Source organism: Molossus molossus, unplaced genomic scaffold (genome assembly GCF_014108415.1).
Source record: "Molossus molossus isolate mMolMol1 unplaced genomic scaffold, mMolMol1.p scaffold_m16_p_5, whole genome shotgun sequence".
Taxonomy (NCBI): Eukaryota; Metazoa; Chordata; class Mammalia; order Chiroptera; family Molossidae; genus Molossus; species Molossus molossus.
The window spans coordinates 48457396-48484175 of record NW_023425388.1 but is presented as its reverse complement, the minus strand read 5'-3'; the positions used below and the strand labels follow the sequence as shown (position 1 = coordinate 48484175).

Below are 26780 nucleotides of genomic sequence, written 5' to 3'. Positions count from 1 at the left end.
TCAGTCCTTCTTGGCTGCTGCCTTCCTCATGGCTGCAAGGACATTGCTCAGCTCCTCTCTCTTCCTCTTGGCATGGATGTGTGACCCCACCCTTTTATTGATGAATTTCAGGGCTCTCTTGTCCTTAGAGACCTTGAGCAGCTCCGTGGCACACCGCTCAGAGGGCGCAAAGCCACACACCTCTCGGATCATGTCCCGCACGAACTTGGTGTGCTTGGTGAGGCGCCCGCGGCGGCGGCTGTGCCTTGGCTTGCTCACGCTCTTCGTCACCCTGTGGCCCTTGTTGAGGCCCACGGCCGTCGGGAAGCGCAGAGCCACGGCTGCTGCTCCTCAGTGGCTGCGGCTGCGGAAGGGGCAAGTGCCCGATGTCTATGGCACCTTTCATCAGGAAAGCAAAGTAGGAGAAAATAGCTCTTTGAAGCCTCAGCTGTCTTCAAGGATGGTGAATGTTGTTTGAAAACAACAGCGATAAAGTCAAGGCCTCTGCTGAAAGAGTAAACGGCCCGTTTGTTCAGCTGGGCCCCTCGAAGGGTTTGCTTCAAGCTGAGTCTGTGGTGATTTGGGAAGGAGGGGCTCAATGGCTCATCTCCAATCCCGAGGAGGATTTGGACCTCGGGGTGGTGGTGACTGGAAAGAGGGGAGAGGAGAAGGAGGGGAGGCATGAGCAAGGCCGGGATGTCCCCAGCGAGGTGTGGGTAGTGGGCCCTTTGAGAACAGGTTGTCTGCACGCGTCAGCTGCTGTAGGGCAGCCCTGCAACATCTCCCTAGGCAGCCTCGCTTTCACAGTTGCCTGGCGGGTTGCAAGGGAAAGGGCTGTTCAGGCAGGAAAAAGGAACACCCCAGGGGGCAGAATGGAGAGCTGGGATTCCAGGGAGGCTGGGAACCAGAACTGAAGGGACTGCGAGTACAATCCTTCCTGCCCTGCCCCGTTCGCAGAAATCTGAGGAGAGCCCTGGACTTTCCACAGGACCCGGAACTGGGATTTGAACCTGTCTTATCTGATCTTAAAGGGGTAGGGCTACCCCTGCTGACATTAGGGCTACATTTCAAGTCAGGTTTATTGAATGATGTGATGAAGGAAATGATTACTGTTAGGCATTTTCCTCTTGCCTGTGCTTTGAACTATTACCAGTGTCAGGCATTTGGAAGTAGTTGAACACAAAGGGTACAGAGGGTGGCTTATTTTAATGTAACGAGTGACTGGGATGAGGAGATCTGTTGACTTGCTACTTGAGAAAAAGGACTTTTGGGGAACTTGAGCTCGGAGAGACTCAAAGGCTGCTAGACCACTTCCTTACTGATAGGACTCTGACAACTCATGGGAACTGTGTTTGAGATTTGTCCAGGGGTGCACACAGCTGAAGGCTGTACTCATTTGCCATTTCTGAATTGCTGAGAGTTCAGTGAAGTCACCGGTTTTTGCAGTTATTTGGCAGAAATAAATTGCAATCTTGGAAAAAGTTTAATGAGCTTGAATCATGCTTCAAGTTTCTGTGGCTGCTGCCTGGATTTTAGGAAAGGATTTCCATATAGTTCAGTAATTTCCCAGAGAAACTGGTTTCCTTAGTTATGAATGCTAACTTAAAATACAAGTGGTGACAATGTACTAATGCATTTTGTACCCAGTACGTGGCCCAAGGAGTTGATAGCAGGGCTTAGTATGGGACTCTGCTGAGCGGGCCCATTGGGATTGAACACTGGCCTTTAAGCTCCACTCACTCAGAAGCTCACCCTTGAGTGGGGCTGCACCTGCTGGGGAGGAAGGGGTACCTTTTTAAAATTCACCTGCCCAGAGGGGTGCTTGTCCCTAATTCTCACAAGGGTGGTTTTTAAGCAGGTAAGTGAAAAGACCTTAGCCAATGATGCCATATGAAGGTGGGCATTGTTGTCTCCCTGTGGCTATGCCGAATTGGCAACAGGGTGGGACATCCCTGTGCAGCTGCCACATTGTGGGAGGCTAAAGGAAAAGTGGATGTGCCTCAGTACAGATCCCTGTGGACTGATCAGTTCTCAGTTGCTTGAGAGAATTAAAATACTTCCTCAGACTTGTTATTTAACTCTGAATGGCGAACCTACAGATTCCTGGATTAGCACGGTCTTGCCCTATCAGTGCATTACATTTTTAAGGGTTTCAAGTTAAAAATGTATTATGCCCACATGACAGCCTCAGGGTTTGGGGTTTGGAAGGTGAGCAGGCGCCAGTGGGCACCAGACTGTAAGCTCCATGAGAGCTTGGGCCTGGTTCTGTCACATTCAACACCACATATCCTGTTTCAGCACAGTGTTGGCCATCAAGTACGTGCTCAGTAAATAGATTTGAATTGAAGTATGTATGAATGGTGCCCCATGGAGGTAGGTCAGAGCAGAGGAGAAAAGGCAAACTTCACATTGCGACTAACCAAAGAGAAAACCACATTTATTTGGAGGCACATCTAAAACAACTCCTTCTTTAAAAGGACTTTTCAGGGGTCTGAGTTTTATGTTAGGAGTAGAGCTAAGAGTCAATAAAACTTTATAAAATGAAATGTTTATATGTATTTAAGCATCCAAGTGTCTTTATTGATGATAGAGTTGCCTGAGAAACATGTGTCTGGGGCATTCACTATTTTATTTATCAGGTTTTGTTGAGCATCTACTATGCTTGACACTAAGGAGATGCAAATGTCCAAGACAGTTTCTGCCCTCACATTACACACTGGTGTAGTGGAGGAATGGTCACTGGAACAGATGTTTCCACCAAGGGGTATCAAGTGCCATAGCAGAGACTCCCAGGGTTCTATGTGAGCAAATGGGAGACACACCTAACCCAGCCTGAATGGGATAAGGGAAGGCTTCCTGGTAGAAGTGGCCTTTTTGAATCCCTCTTAGTATAGTTTATGCTTCCTTTGGATTCGGTGGTTTGTGGCTTTCCTATTTTAAGTCTTCAAAGGTGTGAGTCCCATTGGAGGTTCCATCCTGGGCTTGGCCACTAGTCTTCCCAGTGGAAAGCAGCCATCATCTGGGAGAAGCCTATCCCTCAAAAAACATCACCACTTTCTCCCCTGCAGCTGCTACTTGACCCGTTGCGGAAGAGACCAGAATTACGCTTGAGTATCTTTCTCCTAACACAGGCTAAAATTGGTTGAAAATAGCCTTGTGTGTAAGGATTTCTGAATTAAAAATAGGCACATATTTAAATGTTTTAGCTGTAACGTTTTCTGATTCTAAACCAGCCACATTCTCAGATTAAGAAATCTAATTTGATGTTCTGAAGCTTAGAATTTTCCTTTCAAGAATATAAAATTTTAAGTAACTTATGTTCCATTCCTCAGTGTTTAATTTTGTGAAGGCTAATAAGACAGGAAAAAAGTGGGGCCCTCTGTCCTGGTTGATGGTAGTAAAATAAAGAGAAAAAAAATTGATTTGGGTTTAGAAAGTACCATTGAATTAAATAACAATAGTCTCATTTAAAATAGAGTTCACAGTACATGTATAATGATATGTTGGGTGTACCCACATCCTGTTCTTGCTTAGGATGAGTTTTGAGGGGAGAGTATTTAAATATATAGGTTATTAAAACAAGAGGCTAATAATACTCTAGATAGCAGATGGTATTCAAGGCACTTATTGGTTGGTTCATAGAGCGCTTAGCTGTTTGGAGAGGTGGAACTGTGGTCACTAGTTGAAATGGGGAAGTAAGACATGATGATTGGCAGAGAATCCAGTTACCTACAGATCATCTCCTTCTGGATGACCTTTGTACACTTCAAACTCAATCCTAAACCTAAACCCAAACCCAGCATCTTCCTCCTTAAACCTGCTCTGCCTCCTGTATCCCTATACTAGTAAAGGATACCACCATCTATCCAACTGGCCAAAGTAGAAACTTGGGCATTTTTCTTTATTCCTCTCTTTTCTGCTCCTTCAGTCCTTACTTCTAATCACTGCCCAAATCCTGTTGGCTCTGCCTTTTAAGTATTACGTAAATCCATTCACTTTCCCCATCCTCATGATCACGTCCCTGTCTCAGACTTTCCTCATCACTCACCTCGCCTGTTGGCAGGTAGCAACTTTATGATTTCCCCACCTCCCTTCTTACTTCACTCCAAGCCTCCTCCATGCAGCATCCAGAACTGATCTTAAAGTGCACACCCCATTTTCCCCCACTTGTTCACAGCCCTTCAGTGGTCCTACACTCCTGCTGGTGAATATCCAGGGCCCTATGGCTCACTTAGTCTTTCAGGTACAGGTCCTGGGGCAGGGGTGTCTCTCCTGCATTGTGTGTCGCTTACCCCAAATTCCATGCTGCAGTCAGCTTCCTTTAATTCTTTGAATACTCCTTCCTCCCTCTTGCCTCTAGGCTTTTTCTCCTGTTCTTTTCTATGTCTGAAATGCTTACCAATCTCCTACTTGTCTTTCAGATTTCAACTGAAATGTGACTTCCTCCATGAAAGCTTTCTCTAAGTTCTCTTGTCCACATCAGGTTTCCCTGCTATAGGCTCCTATGTGAGATGTCCTCCATCACAGCCTTTATTCTGGGTTGTCATTGCTTGTCTAAGTCCTCAAGGAGGTGATGAGACCCTTGAGATGGGGCTCTGTCTCAGGAATTACCATGTGGGTGGTGCTCAATAAACATTTGTCTATAGTTCCTGGAGATTTCAAAAGAGAGAACTGCCCTCAGAAAGATTTGATAGCAAATACGTTATGATAAAAAAAATTTAGAGGAATTTTGTTTCCAACCCCATCTCCATTCTTTGTAGTTCTGTCCTCCACATGCTTCAGTTTTGACAATGAGTGTCTGTAATGGGACAGCTTGCTGTGGTAGAAAAAGCCCCTGACTTGGCCAACATTTGTTGAGCTCTTACTACATGCCAGGATGTGTCCTAAGCACAACTATTAACTCATTTAATCCTCTATTGGGTAGGTAACTCATCTTTACTTGGCACATGAGGAAACTAAGGCATTGAGAATCAGACCTCAGTTTAAATTCATGCTCTGTCACTTGTTAGCTGTGTGACCTTGGGCAAATGACCTCCCCTTCTGAACTTTCATCCCTGAGCTATAAAGTGGAGACAACACTTGACGACAACTTGCTTTCCAAGTGTTTCATTTTCTTATACACGGTGCACATCGCACATTGGCCTTCCATAGCTCAATTTTGAAGGCCGCTGCTACACTGTATCAGTGGACAAGGCAACGTGAGCTGCAGCATGGTGACGTGGTGACGTTCCAGCCCACCAGCTGCCAGAACGGCTTTAGTAGCACCGCCAGCGTGTTTGTTCAAGTAAATATTTTAGTGCAACTCTCTCTTATTATTTATAAAGCTGTGCGGAAAATGAAAATAAAACTTCTGATGCTGGTGATTTATAAGAATAACTAACAATTATTCAGAACTGTGCCAGTTATCAAACCCATTCTTACTTATTCTTCTTTGTGATGCAGGGGCTGGGACTCTGCAAACCACATTTTCCCTGTGCCAGCTGCCTCCTTTTAGGCTCTGTTAGTAAGGGGCATTAGAGGGAGGGCCCAGGGCTAGATGAGGAGGAGGGACTTACTTTTCCTCCTTGCTTCTGCTTTACTTCTGGTTGGCTTCCTGCTCCTGTCAACAGCACCCAGTGTTGATTCTTGACTCCAGCAGAGTCAGTTCATTCCACAAGCAGCTTGTTATGGGTTAAAGTGTGCGCCCTATAATCCATATACTGTGTTCCTAACCCCTACTTACCTCAGAATGTGACCTTTTTTGGATATAAAGTCTTTACAGAGGTCATCAAATTAATGTGAGGTCATTAGGGTGGGCCTTAATCCAATATGACTGATGTCCTTGTAAGAAAAGGAACTTGGGCACCGAGGTATGCACAAAGGGAAGACAAGGTGAGCAGACTTAGGGCAGAAGACAACCACCTACAAGCCCAGGCCTGGAACAGATCCTTCCTTCACAGCCTTCAGAAGGAACCAGCCCTGCTGACACCTTGATTTTGGGCTTCTAGCCTCCACCACTATGAGACGATACATTTCTGTTGCTTAAGTCACCCAGTCTGTGGCACTTTGTTATGGCAGTAAATGATACACAGTTCAATTCAGTTTGAAGTTTTACCAACTTGCAAAGCCAACCTCATTGTATCCCTGCAGAGATACCAGCACAGCTGGTGGGCACCCCTCCTCCAAATCTCGGTCCTAATCCATTGGGACTCTCCTCCAAGCTTCTAAAAGTTAATAAATCCCAATCTCTCCCCTTTGTTCCCCTAGCCATGTGAACCACTTCCTACCACTTTAGTGGTAGCTTTAGTGTTCTTTTTGCCTTTTCAGTCACTTAGTTAACATTTTTTAAAATGACCTCTCTCTATATTAAAATCACCATTCTCTATATTAAATTCTCTGTGTTAGAATAACTGGAGCCTTGGGGGCAGATGTGCTGTTTGCAGAGCCTCGGGGCTGGCCTGGCCAGCAGAGCTGCGCAGGGAGACAGCCGCCCCCCTGGGTCCGGAGGGTGGGGCATTGAGCCAAACAGGTTATATTCTCAAGCCTTAAGATTTAAAGGAGTGTGTCTGGCTAGGTTCCTATTTTTCCCTCATGGGGAAATGTCCCTCCTTTGCCTGTCCTACCTTTGTGTTTTGGAAACACATAACTTGTCTGATTTCATAGTTTACAACTGGAGGGGAATTTTGCTGCAAGATGAATTATACCTCTAGTGTCACCTATATCTGATTTAGATATTTAGATGGGAGTTTGGACTTGAGAGTTTAGAGTAGATGCTGGAATGAGTTAAGACTTTGGGGCTGTTGAGATGAAATGAATGTATTTTATATGCAATAAGAACACGGATTTGGGGGGAGGACAGGGGCAGAATGCTGTGGACTGAACTGTGTCCTCACGTGAGGGTGGGCGTCACTAATCAGTTTTGGATTAAGGCCCACCCTAATGACATCATGTTAACTTGAAGGCCTCAGTCCCCAGGGTGGCAGAGAGATCCTTTCTGACATAGCCGTGTCCAGATTGCATTAGGTGCCTTTCCTGTGATGGACAAGAACCATAAAACTCCCAAACTTAGCACAATCCAGACAAAGAGGGCACTTTTAAGCAAACTGAGGGAGGTGGATTTTGTTTCCTCACTTGAATGTATGTTGGACTTAAGCCCATTTGCTGAGTGTTCAATTGTTAAGGAAAAGAACTAAGTTGAAGAACAGAATAAAATGTTGAAAACATATGAAGACTGGGTCTAAAAGGCTTCATATAATTTCAGGTATCTTACTTTCTCATAGTAGCCTGCATGCTCCACATTCTGTTTAGACGTTTTCTGTTCATATGATGGCCTCATTAGGCTGGGACTTCTCTGAGGGGTGGGCTGGGGAATATTTAGTCACCTCATATCCCTTTGTGTCCAGAACTGTGGCTGGCCCATGCCTGACATTTAATAAAACTGATTCAACTTAAACTTAAATTTTGGAAAAAGGTTTGTTTCAACTCCCCATCACCAGTGTCATCTTGGATCTGTCGATTGTCCAGGACAGAGCCCACAGAGAAAGGGGCAACCAGGCAACCAGGTGAAAGGGGTGAACTGTATCCAATTTAGACACAGAAATGCTTTCCATTAAGGTGGTTATTATTATTTATTTTTATTTTTTATCATCCTCACCCGAGGACATTTTTCCATTTTTTGTTCAGGTAGAGTGGGAGGGAGAGAGAGGAAGAAAGAGAAACATCGATGTGAAAGGGACACATCGAGTGGTTGCCACCTGCACAACCAACCAGGGCCAGGGACAAACTCCAACCGAGGTATGTGCTTTTAGCGGGAACTGAACCCGGGTCTCTCCGGACCGCAGGCCAATGCTCTAACCGCTGAGCCAAACCGGCCAGGGCAAGGTGGTTATTTTGAGAGGGTTAGACATGATTTACATGTCAGTCAGTCAGGCAGTGGCCAAAATGGGTCTCATGTCTAGAGGAAATTTATGTCTGCTTTTGTTTGCAGTCGAGCTTGAAACTTTCGTTATTTAATAATAGTTTTTCTTTATTTTTTTATTTTTAGAGCTATTGTATGTCAGGTGTGGTGCTAAGGACTTTACATAAGAAGCTCTCATTTAATAAATGCAGCAATGCCATGAGGCAGATAATCTATTTATAGATGAAGAAACTTAGCATTGGTAAAGTTAAGCAAATTGCCCAACACTGTGGGAAATGCAATAACTGAATTAAAATTCAGGTCTCTCTGAATCTGGAGTTTGGCCCTTTCCAATGGTCTGCTTTCCTGCTCAAGCAGAGCCCCTAGACCCTGAGAATAGGGTGATGGACCTCCTGACTCTCTTCTTTCTGTAGGTATAAGCACTCAAAATCTCAATGATCCCTTTGAGAAAGTGATGGCTAAGTTTTTCAGCCCCCAATATGAATTGGTTAATGCACCCTCACTTCACACAGCATGCTTCCAGGACCTGGGAGGGTGAATATGATGATTAACTATTCTATGGATAGACTACTGGTTCATAGGGTACCTTTTAACGATACCTTCTCTTTTCATTTATGTACATCTACATATAAAGCAGCAGTGTTGTTAATGCAGAGGAGATTGTCTGAAAATCCTTCCTAAATGGCTCTGAAATGTGCTGAAATGTTTCTACATATTTTTAAGGAATCATAAAAGATCAAAACTATTGTATTGTATTTATTGTATCGAGTTTCCAGTAGGTTAAGTCTAGAAGAATTTAGGTTAATTTAGGACTCTCTGGGTAATTTGGGTGATACAGGAAAACTTCTCTTAAAATGACGATATAGAAAAAAAAGATTTTTTAAACCTAATGTTTGTTTTTGTTTTGTTTTTCATCTCTCCTCTAAAGGTGTACTGAAATTTTGTAGTGTACTGAAGCTTCAAACGGACTTGATCACATTTCTTTACTCTGGATGAAGTGTCTTTAGGGTAAGAAAGCCACCTGGCTGTTTCAGAATAAGATTGATGGGAAGTCCCCGTTCCCCACCTCCCCTGCCCCATGCTCTGCCTTGATCTTATCCTCTGCTGATCAAGTTCACACTTTAATTGTAATGGTTCACCCAGAGGTGACCACCTCTGTTGGGTTTATTTACTCAATTGGTGGTTGTATTTTTGTTGTTGTTGTTTTTTTTATCCTCACCCGAGGACATTTTTCCATTTTTTGTTCAGGTAGAGTGGGAGGGAGAGAGAGGAACAGAGAGAGAGAGAGAGAAACATCGATGTGAAAGGAACACATCGAGTGGCCGCCACCCGCACGACCAACCAGGGCCGGGGACAAACTGCAACCGAGGTACGTGCCCTTAGCGGGAACCGAACCCGGGTCTCTCAGGACCGCAGGCCGACGCTCTAACCGCTGAATCAAACTGGCCAGGGCAATTGGCGGTTGTTTTAAGACTGAGGCCCTGGGGTAATGGCACAGTGTGGCAGTCCTGTGCCCTGTACTAGGGCAGTGTTGGGGGTACAAGCTGCAGCATCTTCTACTTAGGAAGTGGCGATCTGACCAGGCTGAGCCTTCACAGTGAATTTCAGCTTGTTCTTAGCTGTATCTTTCAAGCCTTGTTCTCCATTCAAGGTAGAGATTTTGTGCTCCTCATAAATCCCCCAACATTTAAAATTTAAAACAGAATAGTATAGTGAGCTCCCATATACGCTTTGCTTTATCTCTTTGTATAAAAGACTGTTCTTTGCTGAACCATTGAAAGTAAGTGGCAGGTGTAATGATGCTTCTCTCCTAAAAGCATGTGTTCCCTGAGAACAAGTACACAACCACAATGCCAATATCACATGGAAAAAATGTAATCTTCATATAATGTCACCAAGTATAATTCATATTCAAGTTTTCCTCAGTCCTTAAAATGTCTCTTAGAGCCACTTTTTTTTTTTGGGGGGGGGACGACAATGTAATCAAACCTTTAAATTTACTTTATGCTAGACTTATCCACACATAAACTGAAAATGTCTTAGATTTTTTCAAATATCCCAGGACTCAACTTGTATTAATTTTCTATTTCCAACCATCCATATTTAATACCATTTCATCTGAGGATATTTCGAAACATGTGACATTTGGAACTCTGGAATACCCTGTGCCCAGTATTCCCAATGTATTAAAACAAAAAGAAAACTCCTCTTTTTTTGTTAAGCTCTTTTTGTTATTATTTAATTTTATTTTTTACTATGCTATTTTTAAGTGTAGAGTTCACTCATTTTTAGTATATTCACATGGTTGTGCAACCGATCTCCAGAGCTCTTCTCATCTTGCAAAAGTAAAACTCTGTACCCATTAAACACCAACTTCCCATTCCCCCTCCCCCAGCCCTGGCAACCACCATTCTACTTTCTGTCTCTATGCATTTGACTACTCTGGGCACCTCCAATGGAATCACACAGCATTCACCTTTTATTTATTTATTTATCTTTCTTTATTGATTTTAGAGAGAGAGGAAGGGAGAGAGAGAGAGAGAGAAACATCGATGAGAGAGAACATCGAATGGCCGCCTCCTGCATGCCCCCCACTGGGGATCAGGTCCACAACCTGGGCATGTGCTCTGACTGGGAATCGAACTGGCAACCTCTTGGTGCATGGGCTGATGCTCAACCACACCAGCTGAGCTATTTATTTATTTTTAATTTTTATTTTTTTCTAGGTTGAATGATACCTGCAAGAATCTTCTGCAAGAAAAAACTAAAATGCGCCAAACAATCAACTGTAGAACTAACTTTCCAAACTCTCCATGGTTTCTTCCACTGACCACTGTTCCCCTGACCACAGTGTGTGGGATTTCACTGTTTTAGTTCAAGGTCAAGACCTGCTCTGGACATTGCCATGGAGCAGCTTTTACCTTTTAATGACTGGCTTATTTCACTTAGCTTAATTTCCTCATTCATGGTATATTTAAATTTACCCATGTTGTAGCATCTGGCAGGATTTCCTTAGTTTTTAAGGCAGAATAATGTTCTATTCTATGTATAAACCTCATTGTGTCTATTCATTCATCTGTCAGTGGACTCTTAGGTTGCTTCTACCTTTTGACTATTGTAAATATTTCTGCTATGAGTATGGATATGGGTGTTTTTTCCTTTTTAAATCCAGGACCCAAACAGGAATTACACACCCAGTATTGTGCTAGTAAATTTAGTTTCTGCCAAAAATCAGCTAGTGCTAACTTGTTGCTAGTCACCAAGGACTCAGACTCTATCCAAATGTACATGGGACAGCATAGTTTTCTTTTTTCTACTTATTTTTAAAAAAATCTTTATTGTTGAATGTATTACAGATGTTCCTCATTTTTCCCCCATTGACTCCCTCCTCCTCACTCCCGCCCCCCTCCCGCCTTTTCCCACACTATTGTCTGTGTCCATTGGTTATGCATATAAGTTCTTTGGTTTATTTCTTCCCACCCCCCCAACCCCTTTCCCTTTGAGGTTTGTCAGTCTAGCAATGAATTTGTACTTCTTAATCCCCTCACCTTTTTCACCCATTCCCCCAATCTCCCTCCCATCTGGCAACCAACAAAATGTTCTCTGTATCTATGAGAATGTTTCTGCTCTGCCTGTTCATTTTGTTTGTAGATTCAATTGTCGATAAATATGTATTTATTGCCATTTTGTTTGTTCATATATTTTATCTTTTTCTTCAAAAAGACCCTTCATCATTTCATATAATAACGGTTTGGTGGTGATGAACTCCTTTAACTTTTTCTTGTCTGGGAAACTCTTTATATGACCATCGATTCTAAATGACAGCTTTGTAGGATAGAGTAATCTTGGTTGTAGGTTCTTGCTTTTCATCCCTCTGAATATTTCTTGCCACTCCCTTCTGGCCTGCAAAGTTTCTTTTGAGAAATCAGCTGACAGCCTAATGGGAACTCCCTTGCAGGTAACTAGCTGCCTTTTTCTTGCTGCTTTTAATATTCACTCTTTGTCTTGAACCATTTGCATTTTGATGATGATGTGTCTTGGTGTGGGCCTCTTGGGGTTCATCTTGTTTGGGACTTTCTGTGCTTCCTGGACTTGTATGTCTATTTCCTTCACCAAGTTAGGAAAGTTTTCTGCCATTATTGTTTCAAACAGGTTTTCGATTTCTTGTTCTCGCTCTTCTCCTTCCGGCACCCTCAAGATGTGAATGTTGGCACGCTTGAAGTTGTCCCAGAGGCTCCTTACACTATCTTCATTTTTTTTGGATTCTTTTTTCTTTTTGCTGTTCTGATTGGGCGTTTTTTGCTTCCTTATATTCCAAATCAATGGTTTGTTTCTTGGATTTATGTACTCTACTATTGAATCTGTGTAAATTATTCTTTATTTCAGTTAATGCCTCCTTCATTTCTGACTGTGCATCCATCATTTCTGACTGGTCCTTTTTTATGCTCTTGAGGCCCTCACTAAGTTCACTGAGGTTCTCACTAAGTTCATCGAGCATCCTTATAAGCAGTATTTTGAACTCAGCATCTGTTAGGTTGCTTATCTCCATTTCGCTTAGTTCTTTTCTTGGGGTTTTGTTCTGTTCTTTCATTTGGGACCTGTTTCTTTGTTTCCTCATTTTGGCTGCCTCTCTGTGTTTGTTCTGTGTATTACTTAACGAGAGGTATGGGGCTAACTGAGAACAGATGCTTCTTGTTTGAAAGAATTTAGGGAAACCTGAAGCAGGATCCAAGACAGGCCAATCCTATGGTTAAGCAAATGGCAACAGCTTGGGTGGACCTGAAAGTTGGGTGGGGCGGGGCCTCAGGGAGTCACCAGGGCAGGGCTACCAGTGTGAGCCAGGTTGCTGGAGTCCCAGATATGGCTTCTGTCTGCCACCCCAGGGAAGGGCTCACCAAAGGAACAAAGGCCTCTGACAGCATGTTTGTCCCGGAGAAAGCCTCCTCTCCAGCCCTCGCTCCAGTGCCAAACAGCTCAGTTCTTCCCTGTATGTCTCTGGTGCCCCTCGAGCTGCCTCCCCTCCAAGCTTAGAGGGAGAGAGTCCGATAAGTCCGTGCGCGGGCCCTTTAAGGAGCTGCCTGGGGCTCCAGCCACCTCAGCCTCCCTGAGCCTCAGTTCCCGCTGGTTTTTCCAGCCAGAAGTTATGGGGATTCTCTTCCTGGCACTGGAACCCTGAGGGGGGTCCCTGGTGTGGGACGGGGACCCCTCAGTCCTCAGGGAGGACCTTCCCAGCCGAGGTGTCCTCCTGATTTTTATCCGCCACACGTGGGTGTGGGACCAGCCCGTCTGCTGCCGCCCCTCCTCCCAGTCTTGATGTGGCTGCTGCTTTAATTCCGTAGTTGTAGGACTTCCATTCAGCTTGATTTCAGGCGGTTTTGAATGATGGTTGTTGTGTAGTTTAGTTGCAACTTTGATGTGGTTGTGGGAGGACGCGATACTGCGTTTACCTACGCCGCCATCTTGTAGTTTTCTTTTTTAGATCCTCACCCAAGGATATTTTTCCATCGATTTTTAGATAGAGTGGGAGTGGGGAGGGAGGGGGGGAGAGAGAGAGAGAGAGAGAGAGAGAGAGAGAGAGAGAGAAACATTTATGTGAGAGAGACATGCATGAGCCAGGGCAGCATAGTTCTCTTGTATGTGAGAGAGCTTAATTTATAAACCAGATGTTAAATGCGTTCACTCATAGTGGGTGTAGGTGAGTATGGATGCTGCCTTCCACTTCTGATATTTTCTTGCATTAACCCTACTCTCCTGTCCTTTCTCCATTCTTCCATCCCTCCTCATTCTGCCTCAGGAAAAATGGTGAGTGAAGACATTGAAACTGTGTGTGTATGGCCCAGTGCTCCTGCTTTGCAACTCTGGGCGTGAGGTGGAGGTAAGGGCCAGCCTGGTTGTCACGACTGGGTGGGTAATAAGTTGATGAAACAGTTTGTCTCTCCAATTTAGCTAACGCATAATTATTTGGTTCTCATCTCCTAATTCTTTGTTTTACTTCTCAATTGGTTCATCTCCAAGATGAGGGGGAAAGGTTGCTGTTTACTGGGCTCCTTAAAGCACCCCCATTATCAGGAGACGTCTGGATCTGAGACTTGGCCCTCCAGCTGCATAGCACACCCCCTCCTGTTGCATTTTTCTGCTCAGGACGCCAAGTTACAATTTGGAAATTGGCTGGATCTATGTAGACCCATGTGAAAGAAGCATGGTGTTGCCAAAGAGACATGAGCATTAAACTAATAGGGTTTTCCCCTAGTCTAGGGACATTCCTGTGGAGGTTGCTAGTCCCAGCTATAGCAAGTAGAGTCCCTTCCCTTGCTAGGAGCACAGGGGACATTTTACTTTTTAAAAAACCCTCTATTTAGTAAAAAATAGTGTTCATTGCCGAACACTATACAAAAGCTTGTCACCCAGAAATAACCACTTTTAATATTTTGGTATATCAATTAATATCTCCAACACAAGCTTCTATGAGCTCCAGACTATGTATCAAACATCTCACCTGAGAGCACATATATCTTAAATGTTTCAGATTCCAGACTCAGCATGACCAAGAATAAACTCATACTCTTCTCCCCTCAACCTGCTTTTTCCCCCAGTGCTGTTTATGCCAGAGTGTTGATACCTCTATTCATCCAGCTGTTGACACTAGAAACCTAGGCCGTTCTTGAAAATTCCTTTTTCTTTACGAAGAAATGGAATGAAAATTCATTCCATGTGCAATCCGTCACCAAATCCTATTGATTTTAACTTTCACCTATGCTTTAAATGCATCCTCTGATTTCTGTCCCCAGTCCATGCTGCCACCATATGCCAGCTAGATTTCCGTGATAGATTCCACACTGGCCCCCTTCTCTTCTAGCTCATCCATGCTGGCCCCTAGTGCTTTGTTCTCCATATAGAGACAGATATTTTAAAAGTGTAACATTATTGTATCTTCCAAACTCTACCCTCACTTGACCCGCCCCTCAAGACAAAGGTAAAGACAAAACTCCTTCACCTGGCCTTAATGTGGCTGTGCGTGATCTGGATCTGCCTACCTCTCCAGCCTCAACCTACACCGTTCTCTGCTCAACTTTCTTTACTCCAACCACTTGGCCTTCTTTTAGTTGCTTATATTGCTGTGGTCTCTCCTACCACTGGGCTTTGTCCCTGCTGTAGCCTTGCCTGGACACCTCTTTACACAGGTATTACATATTCATCCATCACAGCTCTGTCATCAGGGAAGCCTTTGCTGACCTTCTGACCAGGGAAAATTGCCCCTGATAAAGGTTCTCCACCAAGTGCATCTCCCCCACAGCACTTAGAATGATAGCAATGTAAGCATTAGCTATTATTATTCACACCTTTCTGTAAGAAAGAAAGTATGCATATTTTAGTCTAAATCTGGCTTCTGGCTTCAGACCAAAAACTCTTTCGGTACAATAGCCTTTGTTAGTATTTACAGACTGTCTATTAATGTTGGTCTCCCTCACTAGACCGAAAGCTCCTTGATGGTAGGAACTGTGTCCACTTTTGCTCTCCATTATATCCTGAGCACCTAGAACATAGTCATTAAACATTTGATGAATGAGTGAATGTCTTTTTTCCTGGTCTTTTATATACACTCATATTTGCAAAAAAATGGGAGCATTCTGTACCCATCATTTTATAGCCTTTTCTCCTCACTTCGCAATAAGTGAACATGTGGGGGCTGTTCTTATTAACAAAACCCACTCTTTAGAATTTTTTGTTTCCAGTTTACTCTTTGACTCTTCAGCTGGAAAGTTCAGTTTAGAATTGAATGTGGGTAGCAGAACTGAATTAGTACTGCCTGCAGTTATGGTATCTGATCCGTTTTCAGAACCCATCTCTGCACCTGTAACATCCCTGGTCTGTGGAGGAAGGCTGTACAGTGGTTAGTATGTGGGGGTCAGACGGATAAGCTTTATGACACTCCTCTACTTCTATTTCAGTGAGGCCCATTTAGATGTAAGAAACAAAGTCTCAATCAAGCTACTTGAAGAAAAATGGGATCTAGGCAATAGTCTCTCTGAAATCCAAGAATGGAGTCTTAACTAGAGCGAGAGAGTGGGTGCAGATCCAGAGCGGCCTCAGGACTTCAGCAACGGGAGCCATGGTTCTCCATCCAGTCTCAGGGTGACCTGCCTACATGTTAACTTCAGCCTCCTTTTCACCTCCTGGGTCCCTCTGCTTGCTTACAACATTTGCTTATCAGACGTTTGACCGGCAAATGGCATAGCTTTCTATGGTTCTGACTACTTCATGACATCTCTCAACGTATCCTTTTGCCTCCTATTTCTGCTCTCAGACGGTAAACTTTGCATTTCCTCTTTAAAATGAGAGAGAGAGAGAGAGAGAGAGAGAGAGAGAGAGAGAGAGACTAATTGTCCCATATGATCTTTTTGAGCCAGCCGTGTGTCCTTGAACTAATCTCTCTCTCTATGCTTGGCTGCCTTTGGGTTGGAGAACTCACTGTAGTCCAGTTCACACAGGGGAGTAGTGACAGAGTCCTGTGGTACCACAAATGGCTTCCTGGGGGACAGGGGATATGGGCTGGGAACTTTCCATTAGACTAGGGCACGGGCAAATCAGATACTATAACTGGCATACCCAATACAGCTGGTATGACCTGGGACAAAGCACCTGACTTCAGTTTTGAGTCTTGGTTTCCTCAATTATAAAAAGAGAAAAGTAATTCATTTTATCAAGATAAAAGGAAATAGGATGAACTAAACCACACAGCACTTAATGATACTCTATATGGTAACTATATATCTGTAACATATTAATATACTTTTCAAATTGCTTCTCTGATCTGGGTTACTTTTGGGAATAATTTCCCAGATAAAATTTTCTATAAACTGTTGTGACTCTGGGAAGAATAATATTTCTGATGCACAGGGTGGAGTGATGGGAATGTTCATTGCTCTGTGGTGATGGTGGTCTGTGGGCACTGCTACACTAACTATATTGACATAATTCAAGATAACATGGAACAGTAGACAGCTTGTAGATATTAACAGAGGCTATTTTACTGAAGGAGTTTTTGTTCTGAAGCCAGAAGCCAGATTTAGACTGAAATACACATACTTTCTCTTTTACAGAAAGATTTGAATTATAATAGCTAATGCTTATATAGGGCTTAATATATGCCAAGCATTGTCCTAAAGGCTTCATATATATTCACTCATTTCCCCCTCTTTACAGTAGATTGAAGTAGATACTATTATTACGTCCTAATTTTCAGATAAAGAAACTGAGGCATTAACCTCTTTGTAAAATCCTTTTAATGAACTATAATAAACTGATCTTGCTTTAATCTATGCCCATCTCTAGTCCTTGGTCCTCTGGGTACCAAGGTTGATCTTACTGTTCCTCTAGGATTAGAGTTTTGCCTTGCACCTTCTACTTCCTCCCAGACTAATGTTCTTCTATGAACATCAGACCTGAGGACTGCCACCAGAGCCATTAACGTATTTTCTTTTCATAGTCCATAGGTATTTCATTTATTTGTTTTCTACCGACTATGCCCTGAATTCATAGGGAATGGGTCCCAGCAGCTCGGGCCTCTTTCCACTGGTTCTCACAAAGTGAGCTTCTCTGGCTGGAGCAGGCTGATGCCTCGGTTGAACCCAAGAACTTTTCTCTTTGGCTTCCTTCTTTGACCATTTTCCTTTACACATTTCCGGAAGCTATTCTGTTCTTAGAGTGCTTAATATGCTTAATACGTAATTGATTCTCTTGGCCAGACTCTTGATCTTAACTTATCTGTTTACAATGCCCACTGCAGGCTGGGTAACACTGTAGACTTATCCATTTTTGCCAAGAGAACATTTGTGTGGCATTCCTTTTTGGAACAGTGCCCATTCCCTTGATGTCTACCATATCACTTTCCTGGCAGATTCATACGTATGTGGTCAAAGGAACACCTGATCATGCTGCTTCAGCCTGGTGATGAATAAAGTGCTGATTCAGGAGCTGCAAGTTCTTTAAAAAAAATTTTTTTTCCTTCATTGATTTTGGAGAGAGAGAAAGTGAGAAGAAGAGAGAGATAGAAATATCGATGAGAGGGGACATCGATTGGGGGCCTCCTGCATGCCCCCTACTGGGGATTTGGCCCACAACCTGGGCATGTGTCCTGACCGGGAATTGGACCGGCGACCTCTTGGTTCATGGTCGATGCTCAACCACTGAGCCACACTGGCTGGACAGGAGCTGCAACTTCTGAACTGTAGTCTCGTTTCAGCTATGATCTAGTTGTGTGACTTTGGGCAAGTCACTTAATTATCTGGATTTGTGTCATGACCTATTGAGGTATTTGTAGGCCAGCCTGGGATGGATTTAATGATGTGAGAATCCTTCATATTGGTCTGCAAGTGACTTGCCTGTAACTCCTTCCTGTGGCTCCTATTTGATTCACTGGACATTCTCTAGCTTCTTCCACCTGATGGCCTTTCAAATCTCACATCAGGGTCCTTCTCTTTTCCTTTGTTAAACATCTGCTGAGCTCCTGAGAGAGTCACATGTAACAGTGGTTCTCAAAGAATGGTCCTGGGATCAGCAGCATCAGCATCACTTGGGAACTTGTTAGAGACGCAAATTCTCAGACCCCACCCCAGACCCACCAAATCAGGAAATGTGGGGCCCAGGTAATGCTGACATCTGCTCTACTTTTAGCATCACTGCCATAGAGCGGGGTCCAAATCCCCTCACTGGCCTGCGCTCTTACCATTGTTCCTCCTTTTCCACCCCCTCCTCACTGATACATTTATGCCCCAGTTGTACCTAATGTGTTGTGGTTCTCCAAATACTCCTTGTTCTTTCCCACCTCACCTCTGAGTGTATACACTCTTCCTTTTCCCTGGAAAGCCTTTACCCTCGTCTTTCCTCTCCTTATGAATCCTTCTTGTCCTCCCAAGTCGGCTCACATACCCCCTAGCACGCAGATTTCTTCTTTCTGAGAGCCACAGGCTGCTGCTTGCCATAGGTCTCCTCACCTTCACACAGTTTTGAATTATTCTGTCATCCAACCATGAAATCCATCTACCTATCTCATACTTCTTGACCGAGTCACATGTAATTGAGTTTGCGCCAGGTTCCGGGATATAAGATATTATTTGGGAAACACAAGCCCTGCCCTCAGTGAGCTCACCGCTTACTGGGGGAGACAGACAAGTGGCAGCTAACGACAACACAGCGCTTCAGTTCATCCACAGAGGCATGAGCAGTGCAGCGTGCGCACATCGAGGCCGCCATACAGGTGTGTTCGGGAAGCTTTATGGAGGCAGGAGGGCCATCTTATCATGAAGGATGAATAGGCATTGTATCGGTGGAGAGGAAAGTTTGGAGTCTAGGTCCCTCCCTGCGGGGGTTTAGACCCTGAAGCACATTTTACTTTGTTCACTCTGCTGGTTCCACTCTCCTATGCCTCTTGTCCCTTATCCTGGAGAAATCAGGTTAAATTGAACGGCATGTTTAATATATATATATTTAAAATATAAAAGTATATATATATAACATATATATTTAAATTTTTTCTGACAAGAAACATGAGTTCTCTGAATCAGAGAAAAGACCATTTATTACACACAGACCACTTCATACCAGCTCCCTGAATCCTGAGCCCAAGGGCAACATAATGAGAGCCTGCCATTAGGAGAGCACCCCCAAAATTATGACACTCAGAGCTTATAGAGGGCCACTGGCTCATTGGCCCATTCTTTCCCCCAGAGAGAGAGAGAGAAAAAGGTCCTTATTCTGGAAGGAAAACAAATCCTCCCTGAAAAAGAGGAGTGGACAATCTCTAATCTCTACGTTCCCTTTACTATCATGCAATGTAAGCAAGTAGCTTCAAGGAGAAATAAGTTCCTAAATGTCGCTTGAGCAACACACTATGTCTAACTTCTGAGGCATGTTTTTACTGACTCTCCCCTTAGCCAGTGTGCCAGTGTTCTTTGCTCAAAAGGCCCATAACATGCAGAAACACGAAAACATTCATGGGTAATTATCTTCCAAAACTTTGAGGGCTGAAACAACAAATGTCAACATGTGACCTGTTCATAGGTTTCAATATATACAGAATTCAGCTCAGAGGATGCCGGGTAAATTACTCAAGAAGTGGAAATGTAGGTGTGAAAAGATGGGGTGGGAATGAGATGAGGAGAAGACAGGACTATTTTCATTTCCATCAAAGGACAGCATTACTAATTTCTCTTTTCCAGCGCTAATTAGGCAAGTGTTATTTAATACCTACGATAGGCAAGCTGTTTGGCACCCTGGAGGACATAGAAATGGGGTGGCCAAACTGTCTGAGTCCCAGTTTCAGCCCGGAAAGTCCAGCATCCCGGGAAATCTCTCAGGACAAACCAGGACGTCACCCTACTCATGGGCGGCACCTTTCTTCTCTCAAGGACTTTGTCATCTAGAAAGAAATCAGATCCACATCATCAAGAAATATTTAAGTGAGAATATAGGGAAATGATAGAGAATATACAGCTGAGATATCAGGAAAAGTTTCATGGAGATAGTGCCTTTAAAGACAGCTAGTATTGTGTTTACAAAACCCATTAAGTATTTCTGGGAAATGTCAGTCTGGACTCTTCTTTTTGCTACGGAGTTCGTAAATCTTCAGTCAACTTCATTACTTACATAATGAGAAAAATATGACATTACCTGCCCCCCCCCAAAAAAAACAATTTAAGTAGATTTCAAAATATATATTAAAACAAAAAGGATATAAGAAGCATTACTAATTTTACCATTTGGAGATAATCACAATTTAACATTTTTGATAGGTATGTATCTCGGACAACATTTCTCAACCAGGGTGATTTTGCCACCTGGGGATATTTGGCAGTGTCTGGAGACATTTTTGATGATCACAACTGAGAGAAGATGCTACTTGTATGTAGTGATAGTGGCTAAGGATGCTGCTTAACATCCTACTATGTACAAGACAGCTCCCTCTTCCCCAACAAAGAATTATTTAGTCCAAAATGTTAGTAGTGCCATGGTTGGGAAACCCTGATTTAGGATTTACATATGTTTTTGGTTTGAACTTACAAAAGTGGTACCAAACCTACATATTGTTCTATAATCTGAAGGTGTAGTGTTTCTTCAGGCAGAGAAGGGGACAAACAATCTAGGCAAGGGGAATAAACACATCTCAAAGACAAGAAAGCTCTGAACATATTCAGAAATAAACTATGTGGTTATAAAATCATGGTGACATATTACATCATTGCAGTTAGGAACCAGGCTTTGGAGAGAACAAATGGGATTTGAATCTTAACTCCATCTCTTTGGAGCAAGGGGCAGAGTGAGAGCAGAGAAAGATGAGGTAGAAGCTTAACAAGCCATGAGCCCTCTGTTTCCACAGGCTTAAGTTGAAGAACATTGACATTAACTTTAAAGAATTTTTGTAAGCATTAAAAGAGGTAATGGTTGGCGAAGACCTTGCATCTTGTAGATGCTCAAAAAATGGTGATTATTGTTACTATTATTGTTCCTTTTCATCGTCAAAGCATAGCTATAGGAAATGACAAACAAAAATGTGTATCTTAATGAATTATTATAAGGCACACATACCCTTGTAAGCACCATATAGCTCAACTCTATACTCATGCATGTAATGTATGCTATACTTTCCTTTTAAATATAGTTTGTAGAAGAATCGTAATAGTTTGGAATAAAGAAGCGTGTATCAGAGTAGAATTTTTGTTCTTTTATTTCCACCTGGTATATTCCCATTTGGCATATTTATTTAGGTTTTCTTTAAAATCTTTTAGTAAGGTTTGTTAGTTTTGTCTTATATTTCTTGTTGAAGTTATTCCTAGGCATTATATAGGTTTTATTACCATTGTGGATAGCATTATTTTTGCATTACATCTTTAAATTGGCTATCGTTGGTATACTGGGAAACATTTGTAATGTTTTTATGTTGCATCCAGCCACTTTCCTGAATTATTTTATAAGTGATCTTCTCACTGCCCTCTCATTTACAGGCTGTGAATCAGGAAGGAGGGGCTTCTCTAGGGGACTAGAGAACTTGCCTAGCTTGTGCAGGGCAATAGATGGCTCCTGTTTAAATTGGTGGTAGCCCTATCTAGGTTTAATTCCAAACGTAGCGATAGTCTCTATATGGGGTCATGGAAGAGAGCAACTCAAAGATTCTCAGAAGCAGAAGATAAAAGATGTCAAGACAAACCCCTTTGACCTTTCTACAAATATTGGGAAAGGAAAAGGGGGTTCCTCTGCTTCTCTGGGAGAGAGCAGTAGAAGCAGCGGGCTGTTGGCAATGGTGGTGTTTCGGGCTATGTGCCCCGGCAAATGTGGCAGGCAGAGGTCCAGAGGCACTGCCAGGGGCAGCATGTGATGCTTCGGTGCCATTGCAATTGTGACTATGCCCTTCAAAGGCAGGCAGTGGCCTAGACAGCTTTGTGAAGTCCTTACTGTCAGTGATAAGATAGGTCCTTGAGCATCAAGATGCTCAGCAAAGAGCAGGAGCCAGAGCTGACCAGACGTTGGCTAGTTTAGTGGAAAGAGTTAGAATCCCTGACTATGATGGCTCAAAGTCACAATTGCTGTGGAGTGTTTCTGAGACAGCCTCTCCTTAGGACGGGATTCTGTTGGGTCACAGGAGATCAGTGGAATGTGAAAAGTATGGGTTTTAGAATTAGCCAGACCTGAGTTCAAAACTTGATTCCGACACTCAGTAGCTTTGTGTCTTAATCTGCACCCCCACCCCATTTCCAAGCAGATCTTTTTTTTTTTTTATCTTCACCCGAGGACATTTTTTCATTTTTTGTTCAGATAAAGTAGGAGGGAGAAAGAGGAAGAGAGAGAAACATCGACGTGAAAGGGACACATCGAGTGGTTGCCACCCGCACGACCAACCAGGGCCGGGGACAAACTGCAACCGAGGTATGTGCCCTTAGCGGGAACCGAACCCGGGTCTCTCCGGACCGCAGGCTGACTCTCTAACTGCTGAGCCAAACTGGCCAGAGCCCAAGCAGATCTTAAGACAAGGGTTGGGTGCAAGCAGTTTATTTGGGAAACACAGTGATGGGGTAGGGAAGTGAGATGGAAACGGTGGGACGCCTTTAGAGGATGAATGGGTCACTGTTACGGGCAGCCGGAGCTCAGCGCTCTGGGAGTCCTGACAGACAGTGTAGAACACACTTCATCGTCTCACCAAGAACAAGGAAGCTAGCCTATTTATCTACCAACTCCTGACCCTCAGTTGAAGGTTACTCTTGGGGTATTAACTCTCCAGCACTTCTGGTGAGCTGATGTTCTCTCTCTCTTTTTTAAAAATGTTTTTATTGATTTTTAGAGAGAGAGGAAGGGAGAGGGAGATAGAAACATCAATGAGTGAGAAACATTGATGAGAGAGAAGCATCGATTGGCTGCCTCCTGCACGCCCCTACTGGGGATTGAGCCCACAACCTGGGCATGTGCCCTGACTAGGAGTTAAACTGGCAACCTCTGGTGCATAGGTCAGTGCTCAACCACTGAACCACATTGGCTGGGCATGTTGACGTTCTCTTATAGCCTGAGAACGCTGTCAGGCAGAGTAATACTTTTGGAGTGTATGGAAACCGTCTGCCGGTGAATCCAGGGTGGGCTAAGGGCAATGGGCACAACACTGATATTTTGTGCTATAATTATATGACTTAATCTACTTTCATATCTCTGAAATGAAGATCATAGTACTTAACTACACTGGATTAGTGGGAAGATGAGGTGCATTAGAGTTTATAAAGTGCCTCTCATAGTTTCCGGAACATAGTTGATGCTCAATAAATTATCGTTTTGTAACAGTAAGTTAGCATGAGGGAACAGTGGCTCTTCCTCTGTGGCTGACTTAAGACTTGTTTCTGTCACTATAATTTGTATTAGAGAAAACAGTTGACTGGAGTTAGAGGAGCAATCTGTGGCCTTAGGAATTGAGATTGTCCTTTTTTTTAAATTTAATTTTATTTTTGTTACAGATGTTTCTCCTTTTTTACCCCATTGACACCCTCCTCCCCATCCTCCCCCACCCCGTCCCTGGCTTTGTTGTCCATGTCCATTGATTATGCATACATGCATATATGTTCTGTGGTTTATCTCTTCCCACCCCCTACCCCCTGTTCTGAGGGTTGTCAGTCTGTACCCTACTTCCGTGTTTCTGGGTCTACCCTATTCCTCAGACTGTTATATTCATTATATTCCATATATAAGAGAGATCATGTGGTATTTGTCTTTTTCTGCTTGGCTTGTTTCACTTAGGATAATACTTTCCAGGTCCCTCCATGTCGTCTCAAAGGATAAGAGATCTATCTTTCTTACGGCTGCATAGTACTCCATTGTGTATATGTACCACCACTTTCTTATCCATTCGTCTACTGATGGACACTTGGGCTGTTTCCAGATCTTAGCTATTGTAAATAGTGCTGCTGTGAACATGGGGGTACATATATTCTTCCTGAATGGTGTTTCAGGCTTCTTAGGGTATATTCCTAGAAACGGGATCACTGGGTCAAATGGAAGTTCAATTTTTAATTTTTTGAGGTAACACCATATTGTTTTCCATAGTGGCTGCACCAGTCTGCATTCCCACCAGCAGTGCACTAGAGTCCCCTTTTCTCCACACCCTCGCCAACACTTGTTTGATGATTTGTTGATGGTGGCCATTCTGACAGATGTGAGGTGATACCTCATTGTTGTTTTAATTTGCATCTCTCTGATGATTAGTGATGTTGAGCATTTCTTCATATGTCTCTTGGCCATTTGTATGTCCTGTTTGGAGAAGTGTCTGTTCAACTCCTCTGCCCATTTTTTAAATTGGGTTCTTTGTCTTCCTTTTGTTGAATTGTATGAGCACTCTATATATTTTGGAAATTAACCCCTTATCTGATGTATCATTGGCAATGATGTTCTCCCATACAGTGGGTTGCCTTTCTGAGATTGTCCTTGAATGAAGCTACCAACTCGTATGGGGACAGAATCTATTCCTTATAAGCATCATAAAGCCAAATAGCATAGTAAGATATAATTAAATTATGTTCTCAGTAATAAAGCTTTTGTCAATGGCTTGTACATTTTGTTGCTTGCTAGGGATACAAAGTTTTCACAGAATAGTTATTTTGTATGTAGCTATAAAGATTATTTACCAGTTCATGCTGAATCATAGAGCATATCCAGGTTGACATAAATACCCATCCAATTGTGCTTTTACCTTGCACTAAAATATAATTGTAGATATTATTATACCACAGATGTGTGCTTGCTTATTAGGAAAATGAAAGGTTGTGGGGAAGGTAACAGTTATCTGCTTGTATCAGGGGATGGGGTGGGAGGGCTTGGAAGGCATATGGAAAATAAGAAGACAACTTGGTGAACAGGATTCACAGCGAATAAAGAATTGAGTTTTATTGGGGATGATTGGGATATTTTTGGGGCAGGCACAGGAGGCTAACTGCACAGCAGTCTTCCCCCCTCCTCTATACTAACAGACCCTGATTTTGTTCAGCTATTAGATCTTGAGGAAGGTGGACTAGTCTCAGTGGATGAATCAAATTTGGTTCAAGCCTATCTATGGTATTACATTTATATTTCCTGGTGTTTGGTGCGAGGTGGTCAAGTGGCCTAGAAGTCTGATGAGATTTTAGGAAATATTTTCTCTCTGGTAATAAAAAAAGAAAAGAGTAATGCCCTGGCTGGTTTGACTCAGCGGTTGGGGTGTTGGCCCATGGACAGAAGAGTCGTGGGTTCGATTTTGGTCAGGGGAACGAACCTGGGTTGCAGTTCAGTCCCTGGCCCCGGTTGGGGTTGTGTGGGAAGCAACCAATTGCTGTGTCTCTTTAGCATTGATGTTTCTCTCTCTCTCTCTCTTTCCCCTTCCCACTCTATCTGAAAATAAATAGAGGAATGTCCTTGGGTGAGGATAAAAACAAAAAAAGTGATGGAGGAGAAGAGGCCTGCTCTTTTACTTCCTGATAGTGGATTGGGGTGGTATGAAGACATGGTGTGGCAGCCACCATGTGATCATGAGGAGATATCTCCATCACACTGAGGGTGACAGAATAAAAAGATAAAAAAATCTTGCATCCTGATGTATCACTGAGCTTCTGGATCAACCTGGCACTCCATATCTCTGGCTTCTTATGTGAGACCCACTTAAAAAAATATGTTTATTGATTTTAGAGAGGGAGGAAGGGAAAGAGAAAGAGAGAGAGAGAGAGAAACATCGTTCTATCGGGGATTAAACCCGCAGCCTAAGTATGTGACTTGACCAGGAATCAAATCAGTTTATGGGCATGACGCTCCAACAACTGAGCCACACCGGCCAAGACAGGACCCATTTTTGATTGGATACTCTGTTATTGAAGTCCAAAGTATCTTGATTGACAGCTCTAGATAAAGAGCAAGTTTGGGGGAATACCAAAGACCCTGATTTTAAGCGTATGCCTCTATGGGAGGGGAGACGAGCTTAGGCAGCATTGGGGCTTCCGGAGAGGGCTCATCACCACTGACCAGGACAGCGAGAGGATCAGCATTTCTGCTGACCCAGGGGCCTGGTGGTGCTCCCCACTTCTAGAAGGTGAGTGAGAGCAGAAGTGAGACAGTGGAGGCCGCTCTGGCAAGGCACCGGGATGGTGCAGCCATGGCAGCCAGGCCTTGCATTCTTTCTGTGGGAGACTCAGGGGTTAAGGTCAGGATGCTGTTATAGCTCTGAGAGCCTGACGGTGGCGGAGGGAAGAGTGGCTCTGAAACCAAACGGAAGTGGGCCCTGCCACTCACCTGAGCAGAGCTTCAGTTCCCTTAGCTGTAAAAGGAGGACAGTCATATCTACTCCTAGTGGGTTGTTATAAAGATGACAATACGTTAACGTCTAAAAGTGTCCTAGGATATAGTGGAAGTT

At 43.4% G+C, this 26780-nt stretch overlaps 1 protein-coding gene across 1 annotated transcript; it reads right to left on the bottom strand.

The window, feature by feature from the left end:
* On the bottom strand, positions 1-26705 carry LOC118616936 (60S ribosomal protein L36-like). The gene is made up of 2 exons (XM_036242496.1): positions 26660-26705; positions 1-323 (listed from the first exon to the last, which is right to left on the bottom strand). The coding sequence occupies exons 1-2, from the start codon at positions 26703-26705 to the stop codon at positions 1-3; spliced, it is 369 nt and encodes a 122-aa protein (XP_036098389.1).
* Positions 26706-26780: the final 75 nt, after the last annotated feature.

Coding starts and splice junctions, on each gene's coding strand:
- LOC118616936 (XM_036242496.1), bottom strand. CDS start 26,705: ATGACTGTCCTCCTTTTACAGCTAAGGGAACTGAAGCTCTGCTCAG. Junction 324..26,659: donor GGAACTGAAGCTCTGCTCAG/GTGAGTGGCAGG, acceptor ACTGAGGAGCAG/CAGCCGTGGCTCTGCGCTTC.